This window comes from Diadema antillarum, unplaced genomic scaffold, assembly GCF_040938485.1.
Source record: "Diadema antillarum isolate AM-2024a unplaced genomic scaffold, OU_Dant_1.0 scf00000017, whole genome shotgun sequence".
NCBI lineage: Eukaryota > Metazoa > Echinodermata > Echinoidea > Diadematoida > Diadematidae > Diadema > Diadema antillarum.
Genome location: NW_027270906.1, coordinates 688847 through 711396, shown reverse-complemented (window position 1 = coordinate 711396; position 22550 = coordinate 688847). Strand labels below are relative to the sequence as shown.

The window sequence follows — 22550 nt, the reverse complement described above, 5'->3', positions numbered from 1 at the left end:
AAAATTCAACATATTTCCATTTTTCTCCCATAACAAAAGAACACTTGATTTCTCTCTTTCAGAAGGCAGGGGGAATAATATTACCCTTAACATACGTCAGTAGCAAGTCAAAGAACTGTGCACTTTATTCAAGAAGTAAAGTTTTGTGAAATTCTCTTTTCATTTTCCTTATATAGTTGTTCGCATGTGACATCATACACTGTAGTAGTCTTCTCTTCCAGCAGTGACTGCGCAGATACTTAAAATATTCGTAACTTTTGAACGGATTGTCCAATTTTCCTCAAATTTTCACTGATGTGTTCTACTAATATTGCTGCATTCTCTCAATCCTTATGTATATGAAGGTGGACTTGTCCTTTAAAGAGTTTTAAAAAGAAAAGTTTTCCAACCCCTCTTTAGATACTGGGCACTTTTTAAACTTTATGAGGAAAGGTAATGGGAATGACTTATTTGTTGTTGTGTTGGGTTGCTTTACAGTCGTTGTGTGTGTTTGTGTGTTTATGTATGTTCACATGTTATACACTGTATGCATTATTCATTCGCTGTGGTGTGTAGTATGAGTTTCACTTGTTCAGGGTAAATGATAAGTCGCTTTACTTTTAGAAATATGAGTAATAAGGCTGGTGACTCAAGGACCTAAATTTAGAAAGGGGAGTTCTTCATACACTCATTGTACAACAGTGATAGCGCTGTCACCTACAGCTTAGTGCCTGTCTTGTAGCCCTACGGTACAGCATACTGCTCTCTGTGATATTTTAAGGTACATGAGTAAGAACTCATTTGGCTCTATCATTCTTCACTGCTCAGTAGATCCTTGCTACTGCAATATGTTACTACCCATTGGCCTACTAAAACTTGCATGAGGCAGAAATAAGTACACACTTGCCTTGAGCTGTTGAAGAGTAGTTTATACAAAGAAAAAAAAAAGTTTATGTGATATCTGTAGTGTGCCTCTTACTTGTTTCTAGTGACCTTGCTCAATATAGGCCTATACACTGTCAGAGACTCCAACCCAAACCACCTTCTGATCTGGAGATTCTCCCGCCTGAAACCCCTAGCAAACGGGAGACTCCAAGTTGATGTGTGCGAAGCGCGAAGTTCCTATAAGGTTCTAGATGCTCTCTGGTGCTATCGAAGGCTTAGTTTTTTAACATACAATAGCAATAAGTAAGAAATCCTTTCCAACGGGAGACACAGAGCCAGGGCGGGAGAAATTAAATCTCAAACTGGAGAACGGGAGACTTTGCAAAAAGGGGTTTTCGGCGGGAGATCTCCCATCGAAAACGGGAGAGTTGGAGTCTCTGCACTGTCCCCATTGCCTACAGTGTACACATTTCCCAGCTAATCAATTTATTCTAATTATTCCCTTCATTTATGCTAGTACTGTTTGTCATTTACTGTAAGTCATGGCAAATATAGATCCAGGGAAGTTGCAGTTTGTATCTATTGAGTTCTGGTATCGACAATTCAAATCTCATTCTAAAGTCACAAGTTATTCTCTCTTTTGATTGAAAGATAAACTTCGTTTTAAAAGTGTATGGGTGTGGAGAATATGCTATCTGTTCAGAGGTTGTAATATCAGGTAACCTACCATTTAAGAAAAGTTTACAGATATAACCAATATTATGGGTAAAAATAAACCAAACAACAACAACAACATCAAAAACAAAACATATCTTGCCAAAGCATAGGGGAATGTGTATTAAGATAGATCCCAGGCTTTCCTGGAGCTATTCATCCTGTCTGTGAGTTCTCATATTCACCAAGTACCGGTACTGAAAAACCAGGAAGTACAAATTTGTAATAATGTGAGCTGCATTGTGTGTGCATTGCAATAATAGAAACTGTGTTTATTGTAGTACATTGCTGTACTTTGTGCCAAAAGTAAAGCTGAGATGAATGTGCAAAGGTCAAACTTTGCAAGCAGTAGGTGATTTAACCCTTTGAGGACGGGCTGATTTTGCTACAAAACGCATTTCCCATAGACACCTGCCGAGTAGGCCTACAATGTATACTCAGCAGGTGTCTATACTAGGCAGGTATACTCGGGACTTGTCTTCAACAAGTTAAAGGCAATTATATTTTTTATCAGCATAGTATACATTTCTAGGTAAGAAATAAACAATTTAATATTCAAGTCTTTGTGTATCTCATTCTTACAGTCTTTGTATCCCATTCTTGAAGGGTTAAGAGTTTGGCCAAACCAGGCAAGCAAGCATGTGTTATTTGAGCATCTCAGGTGAGGGGAAATTTGATTCAAGTTTTGATTTGGGGTCCATTTGTTAGCTCACCTGAGCCAAAGGCTCAAGTGAGCTATTGCGATCGCCCTTCGTCCGGCGTCCGTCGTGCGTCGTGCGTCGTGCGTCGTGCGTCGTGCGTCGTCCGTCGTCCGTCGTCCGTCGTGCGTCGTGCGTAAACTTTTTACATTTTCATCTTCTTCTTGAAAACCCCAAGACCGATTTTCATCAAACTTGGCAGGTAGCATCCCTAGGGGGTTAGGAACTCAATTTGTTAAAATGGGCACCATGCCCCACCCAGGGGGCCCCCAGGGGGGCCCAAACCCCCCAAAATTAAGGAATCTGTAAAAATCTTCTTCTCTAGAACCAGAAGTGATAGAGCTAAGTTAATACTATGAGTTAGTACATTGATGACTGTAGTTTCAAGTTTGTTCATGGCAGAATCAGGGGTGCCCCCCTTGGGACCCAGGGGAGGGGGGTGGGGAAGGGTTCTAATGGGGCCTAAATTGTACATTTTCATCTTCTTCTTGAGAACCCCATGACCCATTTTCACCAAACTTGGCAGGTAGCATCCCTAGGGGGTTAGGAACTCAATTTGTTAAAATGGGCACCATGCCCCACCTAGGGGGCCCCCAGTTGGCCCAAACCCCCCAAAATTAAGGAATCCGCAAAAATCTTCTTCTCTAGAACCAGAAGTGATAGAGCTAAGTTAATACTATGAGTTAGTACATTGATGACTGTAGTTTCAAGTTTGTTCATGGCAGAATCAGGGGTGCCCCCCTTGGGACCCAGGGGAGGGGGTGAGGAGGGGTCCTAATGGGGCCTAAATTGTACATTTTTATCTTATTCTTGAAAACCCCATGACCCATTTTCACCAAACTTGGCAGGTAGCATCCCTAGGGGGTTAGGATCTCAATTTGTTAAAATGGGCACCATGCCCAACCCAGGGGGGCCCCCAGGGGTCCCAAACCCCCTAAATGAAGGAATCTTCATAAATCTTCTCTAGAATCAGAAGTTATAGAGCTGAGATAATATTATGAGTGAGTACATTAATGACTGTAGTTTGAAGTTTGTTCATAGGAGATCCAGGGGTGCCCCTCTTGGGTAGGGGGGGGGGGGGTGGTTGGAAGGGTCCAAATGGGGGCCTGAATTGTACATTTTCATCTTCTTCCTGAAAACCTCATGATGGATTTTTGTCAAACTTGGCAGGTAGCATCCCTAGGGGGTCAGGATCTCAATTTATCAAAATGGGCACCATGCCCCACCCAGAGGGCCCCAGGGGGCCCCAATCCCCCCAAATTAAGGAATCTTTAAAAAATTGGGCCCTTATTGTACATTTTCATCTTCTACTTGAGAATGCCTGGTCAAATTTTAATTTAGATTAGTGACTGCGTGAAAGGTGAACTTGCGATACTCAGGTGAGCGCTAGACCCGCGGGTCTCTTGTTTGTATGATACTCTCTGAAGTTTGAAAGTATTGGCAGGAGTGTATGGCAAGCCAAATGCCCCATAGATGATTAAAAAAAACCCTTAATTTGTCAACCAATAAACTTAGTTTATCACCAAAGAACTTACTAGTTTATCTGTTAATAACCTAAACTCTGTTTATTGAATGAAAAACTAAGTTTATCTATTAATTCTGTTTATCAAATGAAAAACATTTAGATAATGATAACCTTTAGTTTTTCGCATAATAGATTTAGTTTATCTGCAAAAAACAAACAAACAAACAAACAAACTCTGAAGGTTTCCATACTGATATCACTATTTTATCAGCTGACAAACTACCATTAGTTTTTCAGGCATTACACCAAGTTTATCATTGATAAACTCAATTTATCACCTTCATGGAACTTTTGGGTTGCCATATGGCGAGCCAAATGTCACATAAATCAACAAAGTCAGTTTATCGACCTATAAACTCAGTTTATCACCTATAAACTCAGTTTATCACCCATAAACTCAGTTTATCACCTTTATGAGACATTTTTGGCTTACATAGTAGCTCATGATAAACACAGAACATGAAATGATAGGCAAGTCAAAGTATGGATAAATTGCATTTCTGTATTGGTGCAATGGGTGAACATATGTGAACTTGCAAATTCAGATTTAAGATTATATCCAGGTTTTCTCTGTTGGTTCTGACCCAGCTGCTGACTGGGCTGTGAAGTCCGTTGAGTAATTCCCAAACTCAACAGTTGTTTCCAATCTTGAGGAAGCTGTCATGTGACTCGTGCATGCCACAGTCATGAGCTCTGCTGTCTGACAAGGAACAATCTCTCTTGTCAGTAACAGTTCAGGTTTAGGCAAATTTATTGATGATATAAAATGTATTATCATACACATAAAAAAATATTTTTGTGCCTGAAATATTGGAAAACTGTTATGAAATAAAAAGGAATATTTAATTGTGGATAGATCTGTTAACCTTTTTTTGGGCAATTATATCGTATTCTGCTTACTTTGTTTATTTCCTTGAATTTCCAAGAATGACCAGCTGTCAATGTCTGCGTTTTGCTGTTTTGAGAATGAATGCTGTTATGACTTCCAGGAAGTATGATGTTATGTTGTAAGTCTGTTTGTCTGTTTGGTTTTATGGCTTTTATCTGTACGTTCATTGTAAATCTTAATCATTCTAAATTACTGTGTATTGTATTTCTGTCTGTTGATCAATTCTGGCTTACCGCACAAAACAGTTACCACAGAAACCAGATTATGTCGACTCAATGTTCTTGAAGTCCTTGAAAATTGATCTGCTTTTCCTCTACAGATCAAGAAGGCAGTTTAAAGTGACTGTTAAAACTTTCTGAGAAGTCAACCAAGGAACATTGGATATATGTGTGTCTTTTTCAATATTTTTTTTTTCTTAGAAAAACACAGAAATAACATACTCCTGGCTCCACAGAATATAATTTTGTTACACAAGGAAAATTACTGGTTTCATTGGGGAGGAAAAAAAATAAAAATGAATAATTCATAACAAAAAGTGCTGCGAGTGACAAGGTGTGGTAGTACCCCTGTTATGATGTGTGACAACTTTCCAATTTAAAGGAGGCATACACGAAGGTTCCTGTGGCTACTGAGTTTGAGGGTTGTTTGTGTAAATATGACCAAGGTTGAGTCAGAAGTTTCAGTGGCAAAAGTGGTGTTTTGTGGTTGTCCTTGAGCTGGCCTGCTGAATAGATATGCTCTCATTGTCATAGTGTCGCATGACAATATGTCCAGGAAGAATGACAATGGCATTTTATTGTTGCTACAGCACAGCATTGAAATATTGTTGACATTTATGCATTTTTTTCATTAACTCTGAAATGTTATGATTCATAAGCTACACGGTCAATAGTAAATGCATTTACTTTTGTGTGCCCTGACCCTCATGTAGTCTCCATTCATTTCATTTTCATTTTATGTAACATGTACAGTACAGTACATCCTTTGTAATGTTCATTCTGGTTTTTGTTTCATGTTTGTAATGTTTATATGTATCCTATTAAAATTCTTTACCTGGTCAAATAAATAATAATGATAATAATTCATATACAGCTGTTAGCATTGTAAATATCTTTAAATATTGATCATTTAGTGATTAATGTTTACCAACAGGCTTTTGAAGATCAATAACACGCTTTGTCATTCTAGTCACTCAATGTTCTTGTTGGCTTTCAAAATCAGATTCAAGTTTCATTGGATGAATGATCAGAAAGTCTTAAAAACATTTGACGTGTTTCTATGAATTAGTTGCAATGACATGCAAGTGATATGAGGTGAAATCATTGTCCCAGTCTCCCACTGTTACAAATTATGGCATTCACTAGCACATACATCATTTGCTTTTAAATTTGCTCTTTCACCTGAAATAGGGTAATAAACTTGTGTTCTTTGCAGCAATTACAGTATTTGTTTTGTTGTAATAACATTTACTCTGCTAATGTACAGGGGGAGTGGAATGTAAACATCTACTTCATTATCAGCCAAAGAAATTTGTTACTATTATCATCTTTCTTTCTTTCTTTCTTTCTTTCTTTCTTTCTTTCTTTCTTTTTTTGGCAGGGGGGGGGGGGGGGGGTGGCGGCACAGTAGGGTCCTTGTGTGTATAAACCAGTGGTAGGTTTGTGAGAAGATGAAATGTTCACGATCCATTTCAAAACTTCTACTGTACAGTGCGAATTACTCTATCTATTGAAGTCAATTTGAACACAGAATTGTACTTTAGCCTCTGTCTCTTGCATAATATGTTCCTCCCAATTTTCACAAAACCACCATACACTGTTGTATTATTACATGAAGATAGAACAGAATGTTATCACTGATCTATCAATTTCAATACGCTCCTTGTTTGTTAAGCCAAATAGACCGAAATGAGAGTAGTGCTCCCATACCTTTCTGAATTTTATTAGTGTGTTTATGTGCTGGCTTGTCATAATTAAGGTCTGAGTGATGCATTTGATAAAAAAAGCAAAAACACAACAAACAACAAACAAATGAACAGACACTCCGAGATACTTGATAAGATTAATGATTACTATCAACTCTTGGAAAAAAAAACAATGTCAAAATCTCCTTCACTACCACGTACCACTTTTTGAGATGTGTCTGTCCCACCATCTAGATGAACAATGCCCGCTGGCATGTATCGTAGATCAGCCTATGGTATGCCAGTCACAACTTTCTAGAGAATTACATAGACTATATCTACCTTTAATCTGACACTCCATGTACGAAGTAACTTGCCATGCTACATTTGTATCTTCAATACTGTACACATGAGCCTGCTCTCTCTACCTCTACAGTGTGCTAAAACAAACTTAACACAGGAAGTGTAGACTTACTTTACAAGCGTGCGTGAAGAGTGCGGTACATGTGCACAAGAACTACAGTACTGTATCAAATTGCATTGCTCTGTACATTTGTACATTTCCATATGGGTTCCATAATGATTGCAATGGAAGTTTCTATAGATACTGATTTTGTCTACTTGTACTTCTGCTAAAAGGGAAGCCAGCTCTTATTCTAATAGCATTACTGCCTATTAAAGATGCCCTTAACATACATAAATCATATAGAAATGCTATGGGTTTTATTATCAACTGCATCAAGAAAATTAAAGTGCAAGTCTTTTGATTAAATCAATTCATTTCATGGAGCGGAAGTGCATCTATTGTCATATCAGCACAAAGCATTAAAAGCATGTTGTACTGTATTACTCCCATTTGATACACATGACTATTACAAATCATCGGCTGAGAATTGGAAGGGTTTTATCGCAGTTTTGGGGAGTAATGAGTTAACAGTATCATGTTGTAGAACTCAATCTCCTCTACATTAAGGTGCCAAGTTTAAATTATTTTCATCTTCAGTAAATTGTTAAAATTCAAAATTGAGTGATATTTTACCCTACCGTACCTTTTTGGAACAATAGGCCTACTTGAATAGATCCACCCACTTTTGATTAAAGAAAATAAACTTTTAAATAATATTTCATGAAAATTGATTGTTTCGTTTTTATTTATGTTCAAATCTTAAAAAAAACAAGAGACCCGTGGGTCTAGCGCTCACCTGAGTATCGCAAGTTCACCTTTCACGCAGTCACTAATCTAAATTATTCACAGCTCTACCAAAATTTGACGAGGCATTCTCAAGTGGAAGATGAAAATGTACAATAAGGGCCCAATTTTTTCAAGATTCCTTAATTTGGGGGAATTGGGGCCCCCTGGGGCCCTCTGGGTGGGGCATGGTGCCCAGTTTGATAAATTGAGATCCTGACCACCTAGGGATGCTACCTGCCAAGTTTGACAAAAATCCATCATGAGGTTTTCAGGAAGAAGATGAAAATGTACAATTCAGGCCTCCATTTGGACCCTTCCAACCACCCCCCCCCCACCCCCAAGAGGGGCACCCCTGGATCTCCTATGAACAAACTTGAAACTACAGTCATTACTGTACTCACTCATAGTATTATCTCAGCTCTATAACTTCTGATTCTAGAGAAGATTTTTAAAGATTCCTTCATTTGGGGGGTTTGGGCCCCCTGGGGGCCCCCTGGGCGGGGCATGGTGCCCATTTGAACAAATTGAGATCCTAACCCCCTAGGGATGCTACCTGCCAAGTTTGGTGAAAATGGGTCATGGGGTTCTCAAGAAGAAGATAAAAATGTACAATTTAGGCCCCATTAGGACCCCTCCTCACCCCCACCCCCCCCCCCCCCCCCCCCCCCCCCCCCCCCCGGGTCCAAAGGGGGGCACCCCTGATTCTGCCATGAACAAACTTGAAACTACAGTCATCAATGTGCTAACTCATAGTATTAACCTAGCTCTATCACTTCTGGTTCTAGAGAAGAAGATTTTTGCGGATTCCTTAATTTTGGGGGGTTTGGGCCCCCTGGGGGCCCCCTGGGTGGGGCATGGTGCCCATTTTAACAAATGGAGTTCCTAACCCCCTAGGGATGCTACCTGCCAAGTTTGGTGAAAATGGGTCATGGAGTTCTCAAGAAGAAGATGAAAATGTACAATTTAGGCCCCATTAGAACCCTTCCCCACCCCCCTCCCCTGGGTCCCAAGGGGGGCACCCCTGATTCTGCCATGAACAAACTTGAAACTACAGTCATCAATGTACTAACTCATATTATTAACTTAGCTCTATCACTTCTGGTTCTAGAGAAGAAGATTTTTACAGATTCCTTAATTTTGGGGGGTTTGGGCCCCCCTGGGGGCCCCCTGGGTGGGGCATGGTGCCCATTTTAACAAATTGAGTTCCTAACCCCCTAGGGATGCTACCTGCCAAGTTTGATGAAAATCGGTCTTGGGGTTTTCAAGAAGAAGATGAAAATGTAAAAAGTTTACGCACGACGCACGACGGACGACGCACGACGGACGACGGACGACGGACGACGCACGACGCACGAAAAACGGTAGTGCCCTTCTGGTTCTCAGCTGACGGAATGTTCTTATTTCATGTTATGAGAATAAGCTTCGCTGTCAAATTACTGTAAAAGTGGTTTCTTTCGCGGTGGTTTTATTTTCGCGCTTTTCGCGCCTTGAGGTTGAACCACGAATTTAACATCATGTGAAAATGTTTTGAACTCGTCGCTTGTTACAACGCTATCATTACCAAAATTTAAACCGCGAAAAGTCGGCACCGATGGAAACTGCGAAAGTTTCTGTGCACGAAAGAAACCACTTTTACAGTATTCAGTTCCATCAAATCATTTCCTTTGGTACATTGGTTGTTTGTTGAATATGCCTGATACAATGGCCAAGCATTTGCTATCAAAGGAATCAGATTTCAATCCCCAAGTGCTGAAAAAGTTATTTGTTAGTATTATTGCAGCACAAAGTACAAACATATATGAGAGCTATGGAATATTATGTTTTTGCAGTGCTCATATTCACAACACTTTGTAAAAGGCCCTTTGCAATATATGCATGTGGTTTTCAAAAAAACAGGCTTGACTCTGGTAAAACACACTGTCTACAGATGAGGAGGAATGTGTTCACTCTACATTTATTCAGGGGTGCACACTAACAATTTTTTTCTACTGGTCTGTCAGACAGGTCAACCAGTAGGTACCCAGTTTTCCCAATTTTTACTGGTCCATTCCTGAAAGAGTTACTGGTCCGACAGTGATTTGTACTGGTCAGGGACCGTCGGACCAGTGCCAGTGTGCAGTGTCAACTTATTTCAGGTGCAACTCATTATTAAAGGACAAGTTCACCTTCATAGACATGTGGGTTGAGTGAATGCAGCAATATTAGTAGAACACATCAGTGAAAGTTTGAGGAAAATCGGACAATCCGTTCAAAAGTTATGAATTTTTGAAGTTTCTGCTCAGTCACGGCTGGATGAAAAGACTACTATAGCTTGTGATGTCACATGAGTACAACGATATAAAGAAAGAATAAAGAAAATTCAACATATTTCCATTTTTCTCGCATAACAAAAGAACACTCGACTTCTCTCTTTCAGAAGGCAGGGGGAATAATATTACCCTTGATATACGTCAGCAGCAAGTTGAAGAAATGTGCACTTTATTCAAAAAGTAAAGTTTTGTGAAATTCTCTTTTTATTTTCCTTATATAGTTGTACGCATGTGACATCATACACTGTAGTAGTCTTCTCTTCCAGCAGTGACTGCGCAGATACTTAAAATATTCGTAACTTTTGAACGGATTGTCCAATTTTCCTCAAACTTTCACCGATGTGTTATACTAATGTTGCTGCATTCTCTCAATCCTTATGTATATGGAGGTGGACTTGTCCTTTAAGACATCACGGTGTGCCATCAACTAAGAACATTACGATGATTTACAAGCATAGTGAAGGAAAGTTTCACATTGCATTAGTCCAAACCCACAGGTTTAAACAAAGATTTATAGAGGACACCAGCATACATGTATTTGTGGACTAAATTTACATCAAATGTCACATTTGCTATACAAAAAAAAAGTATGTTTCTTATCACAGTGGATGGGACCCACTACAAATCTAAAGTAATTTTATCCAATTTAGCTGTCAATGTTGGTCCCAGTGCAGTATCTTATCATTGCACTGCCATACTGTTGGATTATGTGGCAGTTCATTAGACCATAGAACAAGTCTCTTTTGTTCTGGTAGTGGTTACAGTATTTCACAAGGTCTTTATGCAGATTTCATGAGTTAACGTTGGATGCTATTCACCAATTTTGCAATGCATGAAGTCTGTGAATACATGAATGTGACGTGCACATGTGAATTTCTTTGTCATTACTGTACTCAATGATCGAGAATTCAACCACTCATGAAATTGTTGGGAAGTCCCAATTAGCAAAAAATTGAAGACTCGCTAAATAATGGCGTTCACCTTGTCCCATAATGATACAATTGTATGTGGGCTTTAAGAAGGTTATTGGCGCCCAGCCAGTCATTTCTCTTAAAGGGATGGTACAGTATTGGTGGAGATGAGAATTGGGCTTTTAACTTTTTGCAAGATACCAAGAAAATAATTATGATATAGTACAGAGCATAACCATTTTAAGAGGAATTCAAAGTTAATTTGATGAAAATCGGGTTTGGAATGTCTGAAAATTCCAAAAACAAAGTAAAACAAAGCGATTGTAATAAAGTGTGGGTCCCACACTTTAATAGAATCGCTCTTTTTTGGATGTCTCAGCCATTTCGAAACCAATTTTCATCAAATAAACATTGAATTCCTCATAGAATCACATGCTCTTTTCATATTTCATAAGATGTTTCTCATCATCTCTCCAAAAAATGTTAGAAACCTGAAATTAGGTCTCAACCAAAACTGCACAATCCCTGTAAGTGATTTCCTTCTCTACCAGGGCTTCCAAATCAGCCGAATGAGGCAAGCAGCGGTGTTACAAGACTGCACTGTCTCTTTCTGTCACATTTGTGAGGGGCTTGACAATGATTCAGTTTGTGAGTTGCTGTATTCTGAGCCAAGCTTGCTCTGAGAAAGATCAACATCCAGTAGAATCGTGGTGAGGAAAAATAAGATAACCAATCCAGATTCCCAAATAATGGAGGAAAGGGCAAGGTTTTTCTTTAATAATAAATCACATAATTGAGACAATGTGCAGATAGAATCCTTATCTACCATCAATAAGATCCAAACACACTATGTCAGTGATTTTATGAGAAAATACATTATTTGTACGAATAGGGATAACAGATACATTGTCTGTCACATGCTGGGGGGGGGGGGGGGAGATTATATGATCAGAAAACATTTTAATGCTGTTACAATGACTAGTTGCTCGAATGCTGAATTCACATAGCGTCTCCTCCCTGCAGACTATTTAACCACTTAAGTTTTGCATGTATTATTTTGAAGCATTTATAAGAAATGAGGGCTGCATTGGCTATGCACATATCAATAAAATTTACAATTCATCATGAATACAGTTTTAATGAGGCAGAAATATTAATAATCGCAAACCACACCGACAAAGGTTTGTTCAGATTGATTCTCTTCTGCAAAGTAGCATCATTTCAATGCAAACAGTAAAGCAAAGGATAAGATTTACTAGAGGGCTCTCTGTGTGTTTTGGTCCATGTCATACTGCAGTGAAAGACTGCCAGAGTGCAGTTCACAGTGCTCTTCTAGCCTTTCGTATGCACAGCAGGATCTCATTTTCTTCACAATAGTTCCAGTCTTTATGATGTCTTTCTGGGTGGTATACAAATGAACCAACAAGCCTGAGGGCATTGTTCCCATGAAATAATAGTTGGCAAGCCATAGTACACTGCAGAAAGTATGTAACATGTATGTAATTCAAACAAAATATCCAACTTTGTGATCTAGATATCTGAAGCTGACATGTCTTCATTAGGCCAGTTTTCATGAGTATATTCTTTGAGATTTCCGTAAAGAGACTGCCCAGTAAATGTTGTGAACATGGCCGGTGCCACATATTCAAAAGTGGGGGGCTCAGTTTAGATTTCTGGTGCCACTTCTGGGTTTCATCAGCTTTTAGGGTGTGTACAGTTCTGGTTGAGGTGAGGATTTAGCTTTTTAACATTTTGCGAGATATTCAGAAATCACTCTATGAGATGTCACAGAGCATGCAATTCTAAGGGGTATCAAAAGTTTATTTGATGAAAATCGGCTTTGAAATGGCTGAGATATCCAAAAACAACGTGAAACAAAGAGATCCTAATAAAAGGCGTGGCCTGTCGCCTTTTATTATTATCATCACTTTTTTGGATATCTCAGCCATTTGAAAACCAATTTTCATCAAATAAACGTTGAATCCTTCTTAGAATTACATGCTCTTTCATATTTCATAAGAGGTTTCTCATTATCTCACTTAGGAGTATTCAAAACATGAATCCCCACCTCAACCAGTACTGTACAGTCCCTTTAAACAAGCACACAAACAAAAAAAAAAAGGAAAAAAGGGCATCAGCTTGCAACTTTCTAATTCCACTTCTGGGTTTCTTCAGCTGACAAATGAAAAAAACAAAAACAAAACAAAAACAAAACAAAACAAAAAAATGCTCTGGTACAACTTGTTAACCACATTTTATTCTTTTCTAGTGCCACTTCCGGGATAAAACAAGTGGGGGCCCAAAGTGGTTCCACCGGCCCTGATCAATGGCATTAATAAATGTCGAAAGATCGCATGTTGTCTCTTAGTAACGCATCATGCTCTCTCTCCCTCTCTCTCTCTCTTTCTCTCTTTTTCTTGAACTGTTTCAAGTGGTCTCTGTCCCATCAAATAATTGAAGGGGTCGGTGCAGTATAGTGCTAACCCACACAATAGTCATTTTGAGAGAATCGCTGTTGAATCTTTGGAAAGTCCATACATTGAACATTAATAAAACATGAATGCATGCATTTTTTACCATCTTATTGGTTGAATTCAAATATGATATTTTCACGGAGGTTAGAGTGAAGGATAAGGATCAAGAAAATGCATGTAACTCAATTTTGACAAAAGTGTGGGTTAGCACTATATTGCACGGACCCCTTCAATTGGAAAATTTTAACGCTGATATTCCCTTTGAGAATCAATTATTTAAAAATTATAGAATATATCCATGGCATTAGTCTCAAACATTGGTTATGGCGTTATACACTGTACTTTGTAGGGTGTTCATTTCAAGAGCTGCTAGTGTTGTGCCAATCAAGTTTGAGACCCGTGTGATATGAATGCATTGCAAATGAGTTCTCCTATCTGTGTGTGTGTGTGTGTGTGTGTGTGCACCAGCACATGCATGCATGTGTGTGTTTTTCTATGTAGTCCATGGGCCAAGACCAGATTTTTACGATATTGGTACCACTTAAAGGGACAAATTCTGCTTATGCATTTTGAAATGGTATGTATCTGTAGATGATATTTTGCTATGATAGCAATTCCAGAGAAGTAGCTTAGGCCAAAAAAAAAAGATTGTTGTATTGGCGTAACCCGCCCGACCCTAAAAATTCCGCCGACCCTATGTTTTTTTATTATTTTTTTTGCTATCGATATCAAGTATCTTGTTGACTGCGATCGCGATCGCAAAAAACCCGGAAGTGGAAACGGCTCTGGGGCTATCGGATGTACGAGGGAGCTCCGGAGAGATCTCGCTAGCGCCTCGCATAGCCTCGCTTGATCAGTACGTCATCTGTTTCCAACACGGACGCGTACTCTATCAAGATTTATACAGTGTATACTTAGCATTCAGACTGCAATGTATTGTGCACAGTTTTGCCATAGGTTTCTTGTGTGGAGAACTTACACAAATCTGTATATGTGGGACTGTAATAGAGATTTGCCGTGTGCGATGAAAAGATCGTACATATGGGTCAATTTGCATCTATCTTATCTAAGTCAAAATAGTAAAATATGAAGTGAAAACATTCAGGATAGGGATTCCAACATTTTTTAATTCTGTGAAGGGGTATAATTCGAGTAATATCGGCCTCATAAATGATTTGTAGAACAGATGAACATAGCACATACGGTGCAGTAGTTGTAACTGTTTACCGAGCACGAGTTTTACACGTAAAATGCAGGTAGCAAAAAAAAAAAAAAAAAAAAAAAAAAAAAATCCGCCCGACTCGCGACCGACCCTATTTGAAAATCTCATGTTACGCCAATACAACCTTTTTTTTTTTTTTGGCCTTAGTCTCAGTATCAGCCGTTAACCCTCATAACTCCAAATACCTTTTTTAAGCTCGGTAAACCATTTACGGCACAATCCGCTCCCTCTATGATTTCAATATTTTTCAATCAATTTCTCTGAAATGTGGCACAAATGTAAATCAAGACATACTCTACAAAATGGCACCATCAAAACTTTTCTTGGAAACCACAAAGGGGGGAGCAATTTGTCAAAATACAAAGAAAACAAAGAGAATTCCATTAAATGATATTAAATTAACTAATTTTAAGACATATGTCGGGCAGTTAAGGCGAAATTGCAACTAGTTTTGCTGTTGATTTCTATCTAGACATATTAAGACATATTTGAACTTCATTTCAACCTTTTCGAAGCATTTACAGGTCCAAATCTTAAGAAAATGGTGCTCACCACAGAAAAAAATTAAGACAAAACACAAGAGGGCTCTGTAGCTTTTTCAAACGTGATATTGAATGCTTCCTTTAAAAGTATAAAATTTTATTAATTTATGTTGTGAATACATAAAATGATAAGTAACAAGAAACTAAAAAGGGGTCAAAATGTGAAACGGAACTTATGTTTATTTGTTGCCATGGTAACCAAAATACTTTAACACTAATTAAACATAATTATCTTATACAATGTATGATATGCGTAATAAGTTTCGGGAAACGACATCAAATTTGGAGGTGATCAGACAAGATATGAAACTTATAGTGAGCAAAAATTAATTTTCAGTATCAGCGAAGCACCTCCCTCTCCAAATTTTTGCTATTTTGGAGATAATAACAATTCATCCACTGTCACATTTAACAAATGCGAGGGCATCCCCATTCCACACACGCGAGCTGTTGCATTCTTCGTGTTCTTAGAGTTGTTATTCAACTACGCGGTCAACACTTTGGGGAATATTTAGGGGGAAAGAGTGAAAAAAAAAACACCAGCATTTCAAACTACACTATCAATGGCGAAATTGTATCTGTCACCTTTTGTTAAAATCGTGATTACTATATTCGTAATCAAATAATTCTGTACTACTCCAAATAATCAGAGCCACTATCATCACCAACATTTCAATATCATTTTGACATAGACACCTCAACAAACAACTCCCAAGTATCAACACGCCAATAGCGAGATATCTGCATATTCAGCAAAATTAAGAGCGCAACGAGAGCTAGCAAAGCATCATTCTTGATACTAATAATTCTGCAAAACGCGTGAGTTGATGTTACTAAATATACGAAACACTCTTTAGAGCAAATTTACTTCGACACTTAATAGAAAGGATAAAGTGACAGGAAATAGGATAGATAGTGCCATGATAATCATACCAAAAGATATACAAAAAAACGAACATTAATGCTAATTCAAACAAACTAATGAGCAAACACAAAATAGGCACGCAGATGTACTATATTATGGGCGTTAATCGAAAAGAGAGAGTTTTGGGGCGGCTTTGTACTTCTGTTTTGTTTTTATTGGTCACCGCCATGCAACTTCAGAAAGTCAGCAAGCCTCGATATATTACTGGGGAGTAGCAAATGTCCGCAAATGCAAATAGAGCTATGTCTACGGAGCAAATTAGTGTTAGTTGCAGAGTATTTGTCAGAATTTTCAGAGCAATTGCATTTAGGTGGAGTTTCATAAGTCTGGAACAGGGAAGAATTATTATAGCGATCCCCTCCGACACAAGGTATAAAAAAAAAATTCAAGTAGATACCGAGAAACAAATAGAATTGCTAAATCGAAATTACTTTGCTCCTTGCCATGCGTCATGCAAGAATAACCATGTTGCGAGAAGCACAATTAACAACCCCTCCCCCCCCCCCAAAAAAAAGAGGATAATTTCTTTAATTGTTGAATGACTTACTCAATATCTGACAAATCATTTGAAAATGTGATGTCCAAGTAAAAAAAATGGTATGGTTTTGGGGTAAAAGTCTAGGAATGGGAATGGGCAAAACCCCTCCAATTCCCTTGCTGTATACAACCCTTAGGGTACGACCGCGGTCATTTGCTGCATGGTATCAAGATCTGCAAATACCTTGTTTGACGCTGTTAACTAACTTTATATATATAATGGAATTTACATCAGTACTCTCTTCCGCTCTGTATAATCTTGTCATTTTGAACTGCCATCTTTATTGTGATTACTCCATAATTCCAATTTTCATTGTTCTTTCAAACAGGAAATTTAATATCACTTATCTTATCAGAATAATGTGTAAGCCTTGATTAAGCTATGTCTTAAATATTCATTGATACAATAGTCACTCATCCAGATGTAGCCCTTGAATTGGCTATAAAACTGTATATAAAGATATGAAAGTATGCACAGTGGAATGTTGCAATTTATCGTAGAAATAAATTTCCATTGGTATTTTAGCAAGAAAATGAATGGCAATGAATAATAAGGAAATACCGTTTTGCGGTACCGTCTCCCATTCCATACAATTTTTCCTACATAAAGAGAGAGAGGTACCATGCAGAACAGCATTTGGATATGGCCGCGGCTGCCTTGAACGTAGACTATCACTCCACAGAGGGATACACCGCGTTCAAATCAGCGCGCTCCGTAGAGACCGTGCTTTATCGTTCTGTGTATAGTCTCGGTTCAGACGCGCGGGCTGATTATTAAAGCCCAGAAGGCATTGATTAAAGACTACATTTTTCATGACTAAGCTACTCATTTGGAATTGCTATCATAGTTTGATACACTTATATATCCCTAACAAACAAAACGGCACCACAAAAGTTTTGTCCCTTTTGGTGGTACCAATATCAGACCTGGCCCATGGACTAATGTTTTAAGAGTACAGGTATGTATTGGTATGGGTTTCTTAATGCAAACCTTAACTGCTTCCTCATTTTGCAACCTCAAATGCTTCAACACGCCTCAAATCCAATGCGTCTACTATTAGAAGCAGAAAATATGAGATGCACAATGCTTTCTACACAGTGTTTTATAATTTGTCTTACGGACCACTAATTCTTTTTGAGTACAGGTATGAAAAGAGCAATAAGGCCGTAATGCAACCTAATGGAACCTAAAGCATTGTACAGTAATCAGACCGCAGCACAGTTATCTTGATATTCTACTGCATTAGCTAGTTTATGCTCTTTTCTACTGAGTTTTATTAGTTCATTACACAATTTTAAAACTGCACTCACTCTCACAACACTCTTGCTCTGTCATAAATGTGGCACTAAAATGAAATTGATGAAAGTGAATTGAAATTTTATGAAGATAAATTTGACCTCATTGATTTGTTTTCCTCTTTAAAATTTGCTCTGAAGATTTTTCATGTAGGCCAAAGATAAGCACTATATACGCCATATATTTCATAGGGTTTTTATAGTTGTGAATTTCGTCGGATGCTATTTCACGAATTTATCAACATTCGAAAATATGAGCTCTGATCCTGACTGGAATGTGATGTGCACGCATACATTTTTCCATTCATTCCTGTACCCCAGGATCATGAAGTTATCAATCAACTAAAATTATGTAATTGTTGGGTAGTCCTTCTTCGTGAAATATTAGATTTGCTATTTATATATGGCGTATATATGGTACTCAGTTTGTTTTTACTTGTGTTGTTTTCTAAGGTGCTATTCCCGTACCATGATCCAATTTTCTTTCATGATCAGAGAAAATCCAACAGAGTCATGTGGTCAATGGATTTCTGCAAATTTGGACTTACACTGTAAATTGAACTTTCACGTAGTGTCATATGAAATATTAAGATTAGTAACAACCATATGAATGATGAATAAGATGCATTGATTGATGTCATAGACCCACAGGTCTCCCATTGGCCTACACACAAATTTTGACTCTTCTGAAACCATAAGAAGAAAAGAAGAATTATACATAATAGCAAATGTGAGAAGGGCAAAAGGAACACAATAGTGTGTATTTGTGTGTTTAATTATGTAGACGTAAACGTGTTGGTCTGTTTACACTCTCTTGATATTGCTGATGCAATCTCATCAGTTTGCAGTGTGAAGAGGTCCATTATATTTTAATAGCATTAATGTCTCTTTCCTAGTATGCTTTGTGCTAAACAATGTATATGTCTGTTTTACTCATATCTTTCTGTTTTCTTTCCATATTCATCCATCTTTCCGTCCATCCATCCATCTCTCTTTTTGCCTGCATGCTCCCAACCCAACAGAGGACTCAGACTGGGGGGCCTACAATCTGGGTGTCTTCCTTTGTGTCCATTGTGCCACCATCCATCGCATGCTTGGAGTTCAGATCAGCCGCACCAAGAGCATCCCACTGGACCAGTGGACGGATGAGCAGGTGGCGGTAGGTACTCCTCTCATTTCCGATTGGGCCTTTTCTTATAACAACTAAATGTATCCATGAGCTTAAGGTTTGTATGAGAAAAGGTACATGTTTTCAATCCTCTTACCCCTCCCCCCCCCCCCCAAAAAAAAAGGGGGGGGGGGCTGGTTATAGGCTTGAAACTCAATATTTACACTATACATTGAATTTAGATAATGTAGTGATTATTATGAGAACACATCATTTACCTTTTCCTACATACATACCATGTATTAATTCTCTTATAAGTGATTTCAGTATACATACACAAATTACATAATCTTCGTGAACTTCCAGAGGACCAGACAACCTGATACTAAAAACAATTTTTAGGAGTAGTATCCTGTAGGATGAGTCTTTGATTTTGCTCTTAATGTAGATCTTTCATGGTTCTCACAATGATGAGCTCTACATTGTGCTCATAGCTGTGCCGACTGTATATAAGTGTCAGTTTTGAAATATCTTTTGGTTGTAAGATATCTGGCTTGTTCCTGTTTGTCATGAGTTTGTATAAGGTTGGTTACCTATTCTATATTCACATTCACACGTGTCGAAACAGTGTGACTCGGATTGCCATTCAAATTAAGATTCAAATCATACTTTTTTGCACTCTGGTTCACATGTACACAGGCAGGAAGAAAAGCCCACCGGTTCACAAAGCAAAATTGCAATTAAAAATTGCACTCTATAAAAGGGAGACCAAACTTCGCATGGGTGAAACTTAATGTTTAACCTGACTTTGACCTTTTTGTCCTGCACACCTTGCATAATGGGATACAGAAAACTGGTGTGATTTCTCACAGCGTTCATCATACTTCACACTGCAAATAATCACGACTATACAGAAAAAAGCTTGACTATTTCAGAAATGTCACACTTTTTGTGGTGAGCAGATCGTGATTTGAATATCACAAATAGTCATGATAAGTACATGTATTGTCCACACACATTAAAAAAAAAATTCTACCTTGCTTTTCAAATCCAATCCAAATGATTGTAACTATTGGTGGCTGTGTGAATATGCCTGTTGTCTTACAAGTGTATAATTTGTATTTCAGAGTGATCAATAGTTCTTCAGATACAAATTGATAAATAATCCATCAAGATCATTTAAAAGCTCATTTGTAATACAGTTGATAAAGCATTATACAAGATTTCCCTTTTACATGTAATCCATAGCAGAGGTTGCAAACATGTCTATCACTGTATCAATGAAAGTCTTCTGGCTTATCCAGTAATACTACCACATCTTGTATTGCACACTTGCTTGTGTGGGAATCTGCTGTCATGATGTGTCACACAGTGTGGTGAGGCAATGCAAAAGACTTTTATATATGCCCATGCAGTGCCAAAAGGAGTATTCCTCTCTCACAACTAAGCTAGCACGCAACAAAGCTGAAGCGTGTACAGGGAAGTGTCGGAAAGGAGAGCTGCGAAGAGCGAAATAACATTGTGTGGAAAGTTGTCGCTCCATGACAACTACACACACTGTTCATGTGTGAGTTAACCTCAGAAAAGATTCACTTCATGTTACTCTCTTGATCAACAGCTGTGTAAAAATAAAGATAGTTCTTAGCCATGTGCAGGGAAAAACTAGAGTAAGTATCCACTATGTTTGGATGGCCAAAGTGTCTGTCATACATTTTAACCTGCCTGACAGTGATTTATGGTTGCATGAGTAAGCCCATGTGGATTTGTAGTACCCTTCTTGGCCACAACAATCAAGTCAAGGAGCTTGATGTGCATTCTTACCATACCCCCCCCCCCACACACACCCCCCCCAAAAACAAACAAACAACAAACAAACAAACAAACAAACCAAAAACAAACAAGCAAACAAACAACAACAACAACAACAAACATACAAAAGAGACATTAAACCATGCTAATCAAGATTTTCTTTGTGAAAGTCATACAATCCTGTGATTTACTTTGTTTGCATGCTTATATTATGTTCGAACAGCACTTACAAAAAGAAGAAGAAAAAAATGAGGATTCCATGTCGCAATACAGTGGGATCACACAAAATCATGCTTCTTTCATAAAAGAAGAATTGTATAAAATTCTTTGGTAAGAGTTGAATTGTAGTACATGCAGGATCACTGCAAAATGTATAATAGAGCAGCGATTTGTTATCTTATACATTATTCTAGTGAATGCCTGTGTGTCATAATTCATGGTATTAAAAACAGGATTCTTTTTTTCAAAATGATAAGGCCTAATTTCTTTCTTTTGTGTACTCCAAGGTGCAGAGTTTATGGTGTGCAGATAGCAGTGTTTATTGAGCAGCACACTTCAAGCATTGCTCATTGTGTAGAAACCATGTAGGAAATGATGTAGTGGAAGACACTAATGTGTGCTGTAGGAATGTGTTTGATGCATCATCATGTACATGTAGTACAAATTTAAATTGAATCATTTATAATGAAGGGAGAAAACTTCTCTAGTCATAAAGGGATAGCATACATTGTATTCATTTGAATGCTGGTTTCATATCTCAGAGCCATGGTTGCAGAGAAACATTAATTTTATATTGTTATTTTGTCAAGGTTATTTCAGTTTCATTTTAGGTACAAAAGAAATGTTAACATAATTATGGGTATTGTAGCATTTGTTAATGTTATACAGCTGGACATAATTGCTGTGATGCATACTGTGAGAGCTACCAATGCCTCCATGGTGGCATCAACAGTTTTGGCTTGATTCTGAAATGCGTGAGTGCACAACGTAATTTGTTAGTTTAACAAACACACACACATTATACATTCAATTAGTCTCAGAGCTGTGATCACTGGAAATGACCTTTTCTTTGTGTTGGGTCACAACACTAGTCATTAATTTTGTTTCACCTGAAAGCCATTCAGCTTGTCAGTGAGATTGGCCATAGGTTTGGAATTTTCAGTAAAGAATAGAATACAGAGTCTGATTTTTTAAGGGGAATTCTGGACCAGTTAGTCTGATAAGAAAAGATAGAATTTTTTAAGCACAAAAAGTGAAAGTTTGTTCAAACTGGATGAAAATAAAGCAAGTTATGAAGTTTGAAAGTTTAGCTAAGTTTTCACAAAACAGTTCTTAAACAGTGAGTATGAATTTTGAAAGTTTAGCTAAGTTTTCACAAATCAGTTCTTAAACAGTGAGTTGATGATGTCATTGCCTCATAACTTTCATTGTACTGATAGTTTGTACACAAATCTTGTAATTCCAGTTTTGTGTTCTTTGTTTTTGGTTGTGTTCTTTCTTTTGTTGGTGTTGTTGTTCAAAGACCGTCATGCCCAAGTTTCATTTCATGATATATGTGATTGATCATTATTTTGAAGTTATTTAGCAAGGGATACGATCAATGGTTTGCACTTTTATCACAGAAAATTTGAA

At 38.0% G+C, this 22550-nt stretch overlaps 1 protein-coding gene across 2 annotated transcripts in view; it reads left to right on the top strand.

Moving 5' to 3' along the window:
- The window catches only part of LOC139727071 (arf-GAP with dual PH domain-containing protein 1-like), a 62135-nt gene that overhangs the window by 6994 nt on the left and 32591 nt on the right, over window positions 1-22550 (top strand). For both annotated transcript variants that reach the window (XM_071638060.1, XM_071638052.1), the window contains exon 2: window positions 19024-19160. In XM_071638060.1, coding sequence (XP_071494161.1) covers window positions 19024-19160 — 137 coding nt within the window. The remainder of the gene's footprint in view (window positions 1-19023; window positions 19161-22550) is intronic.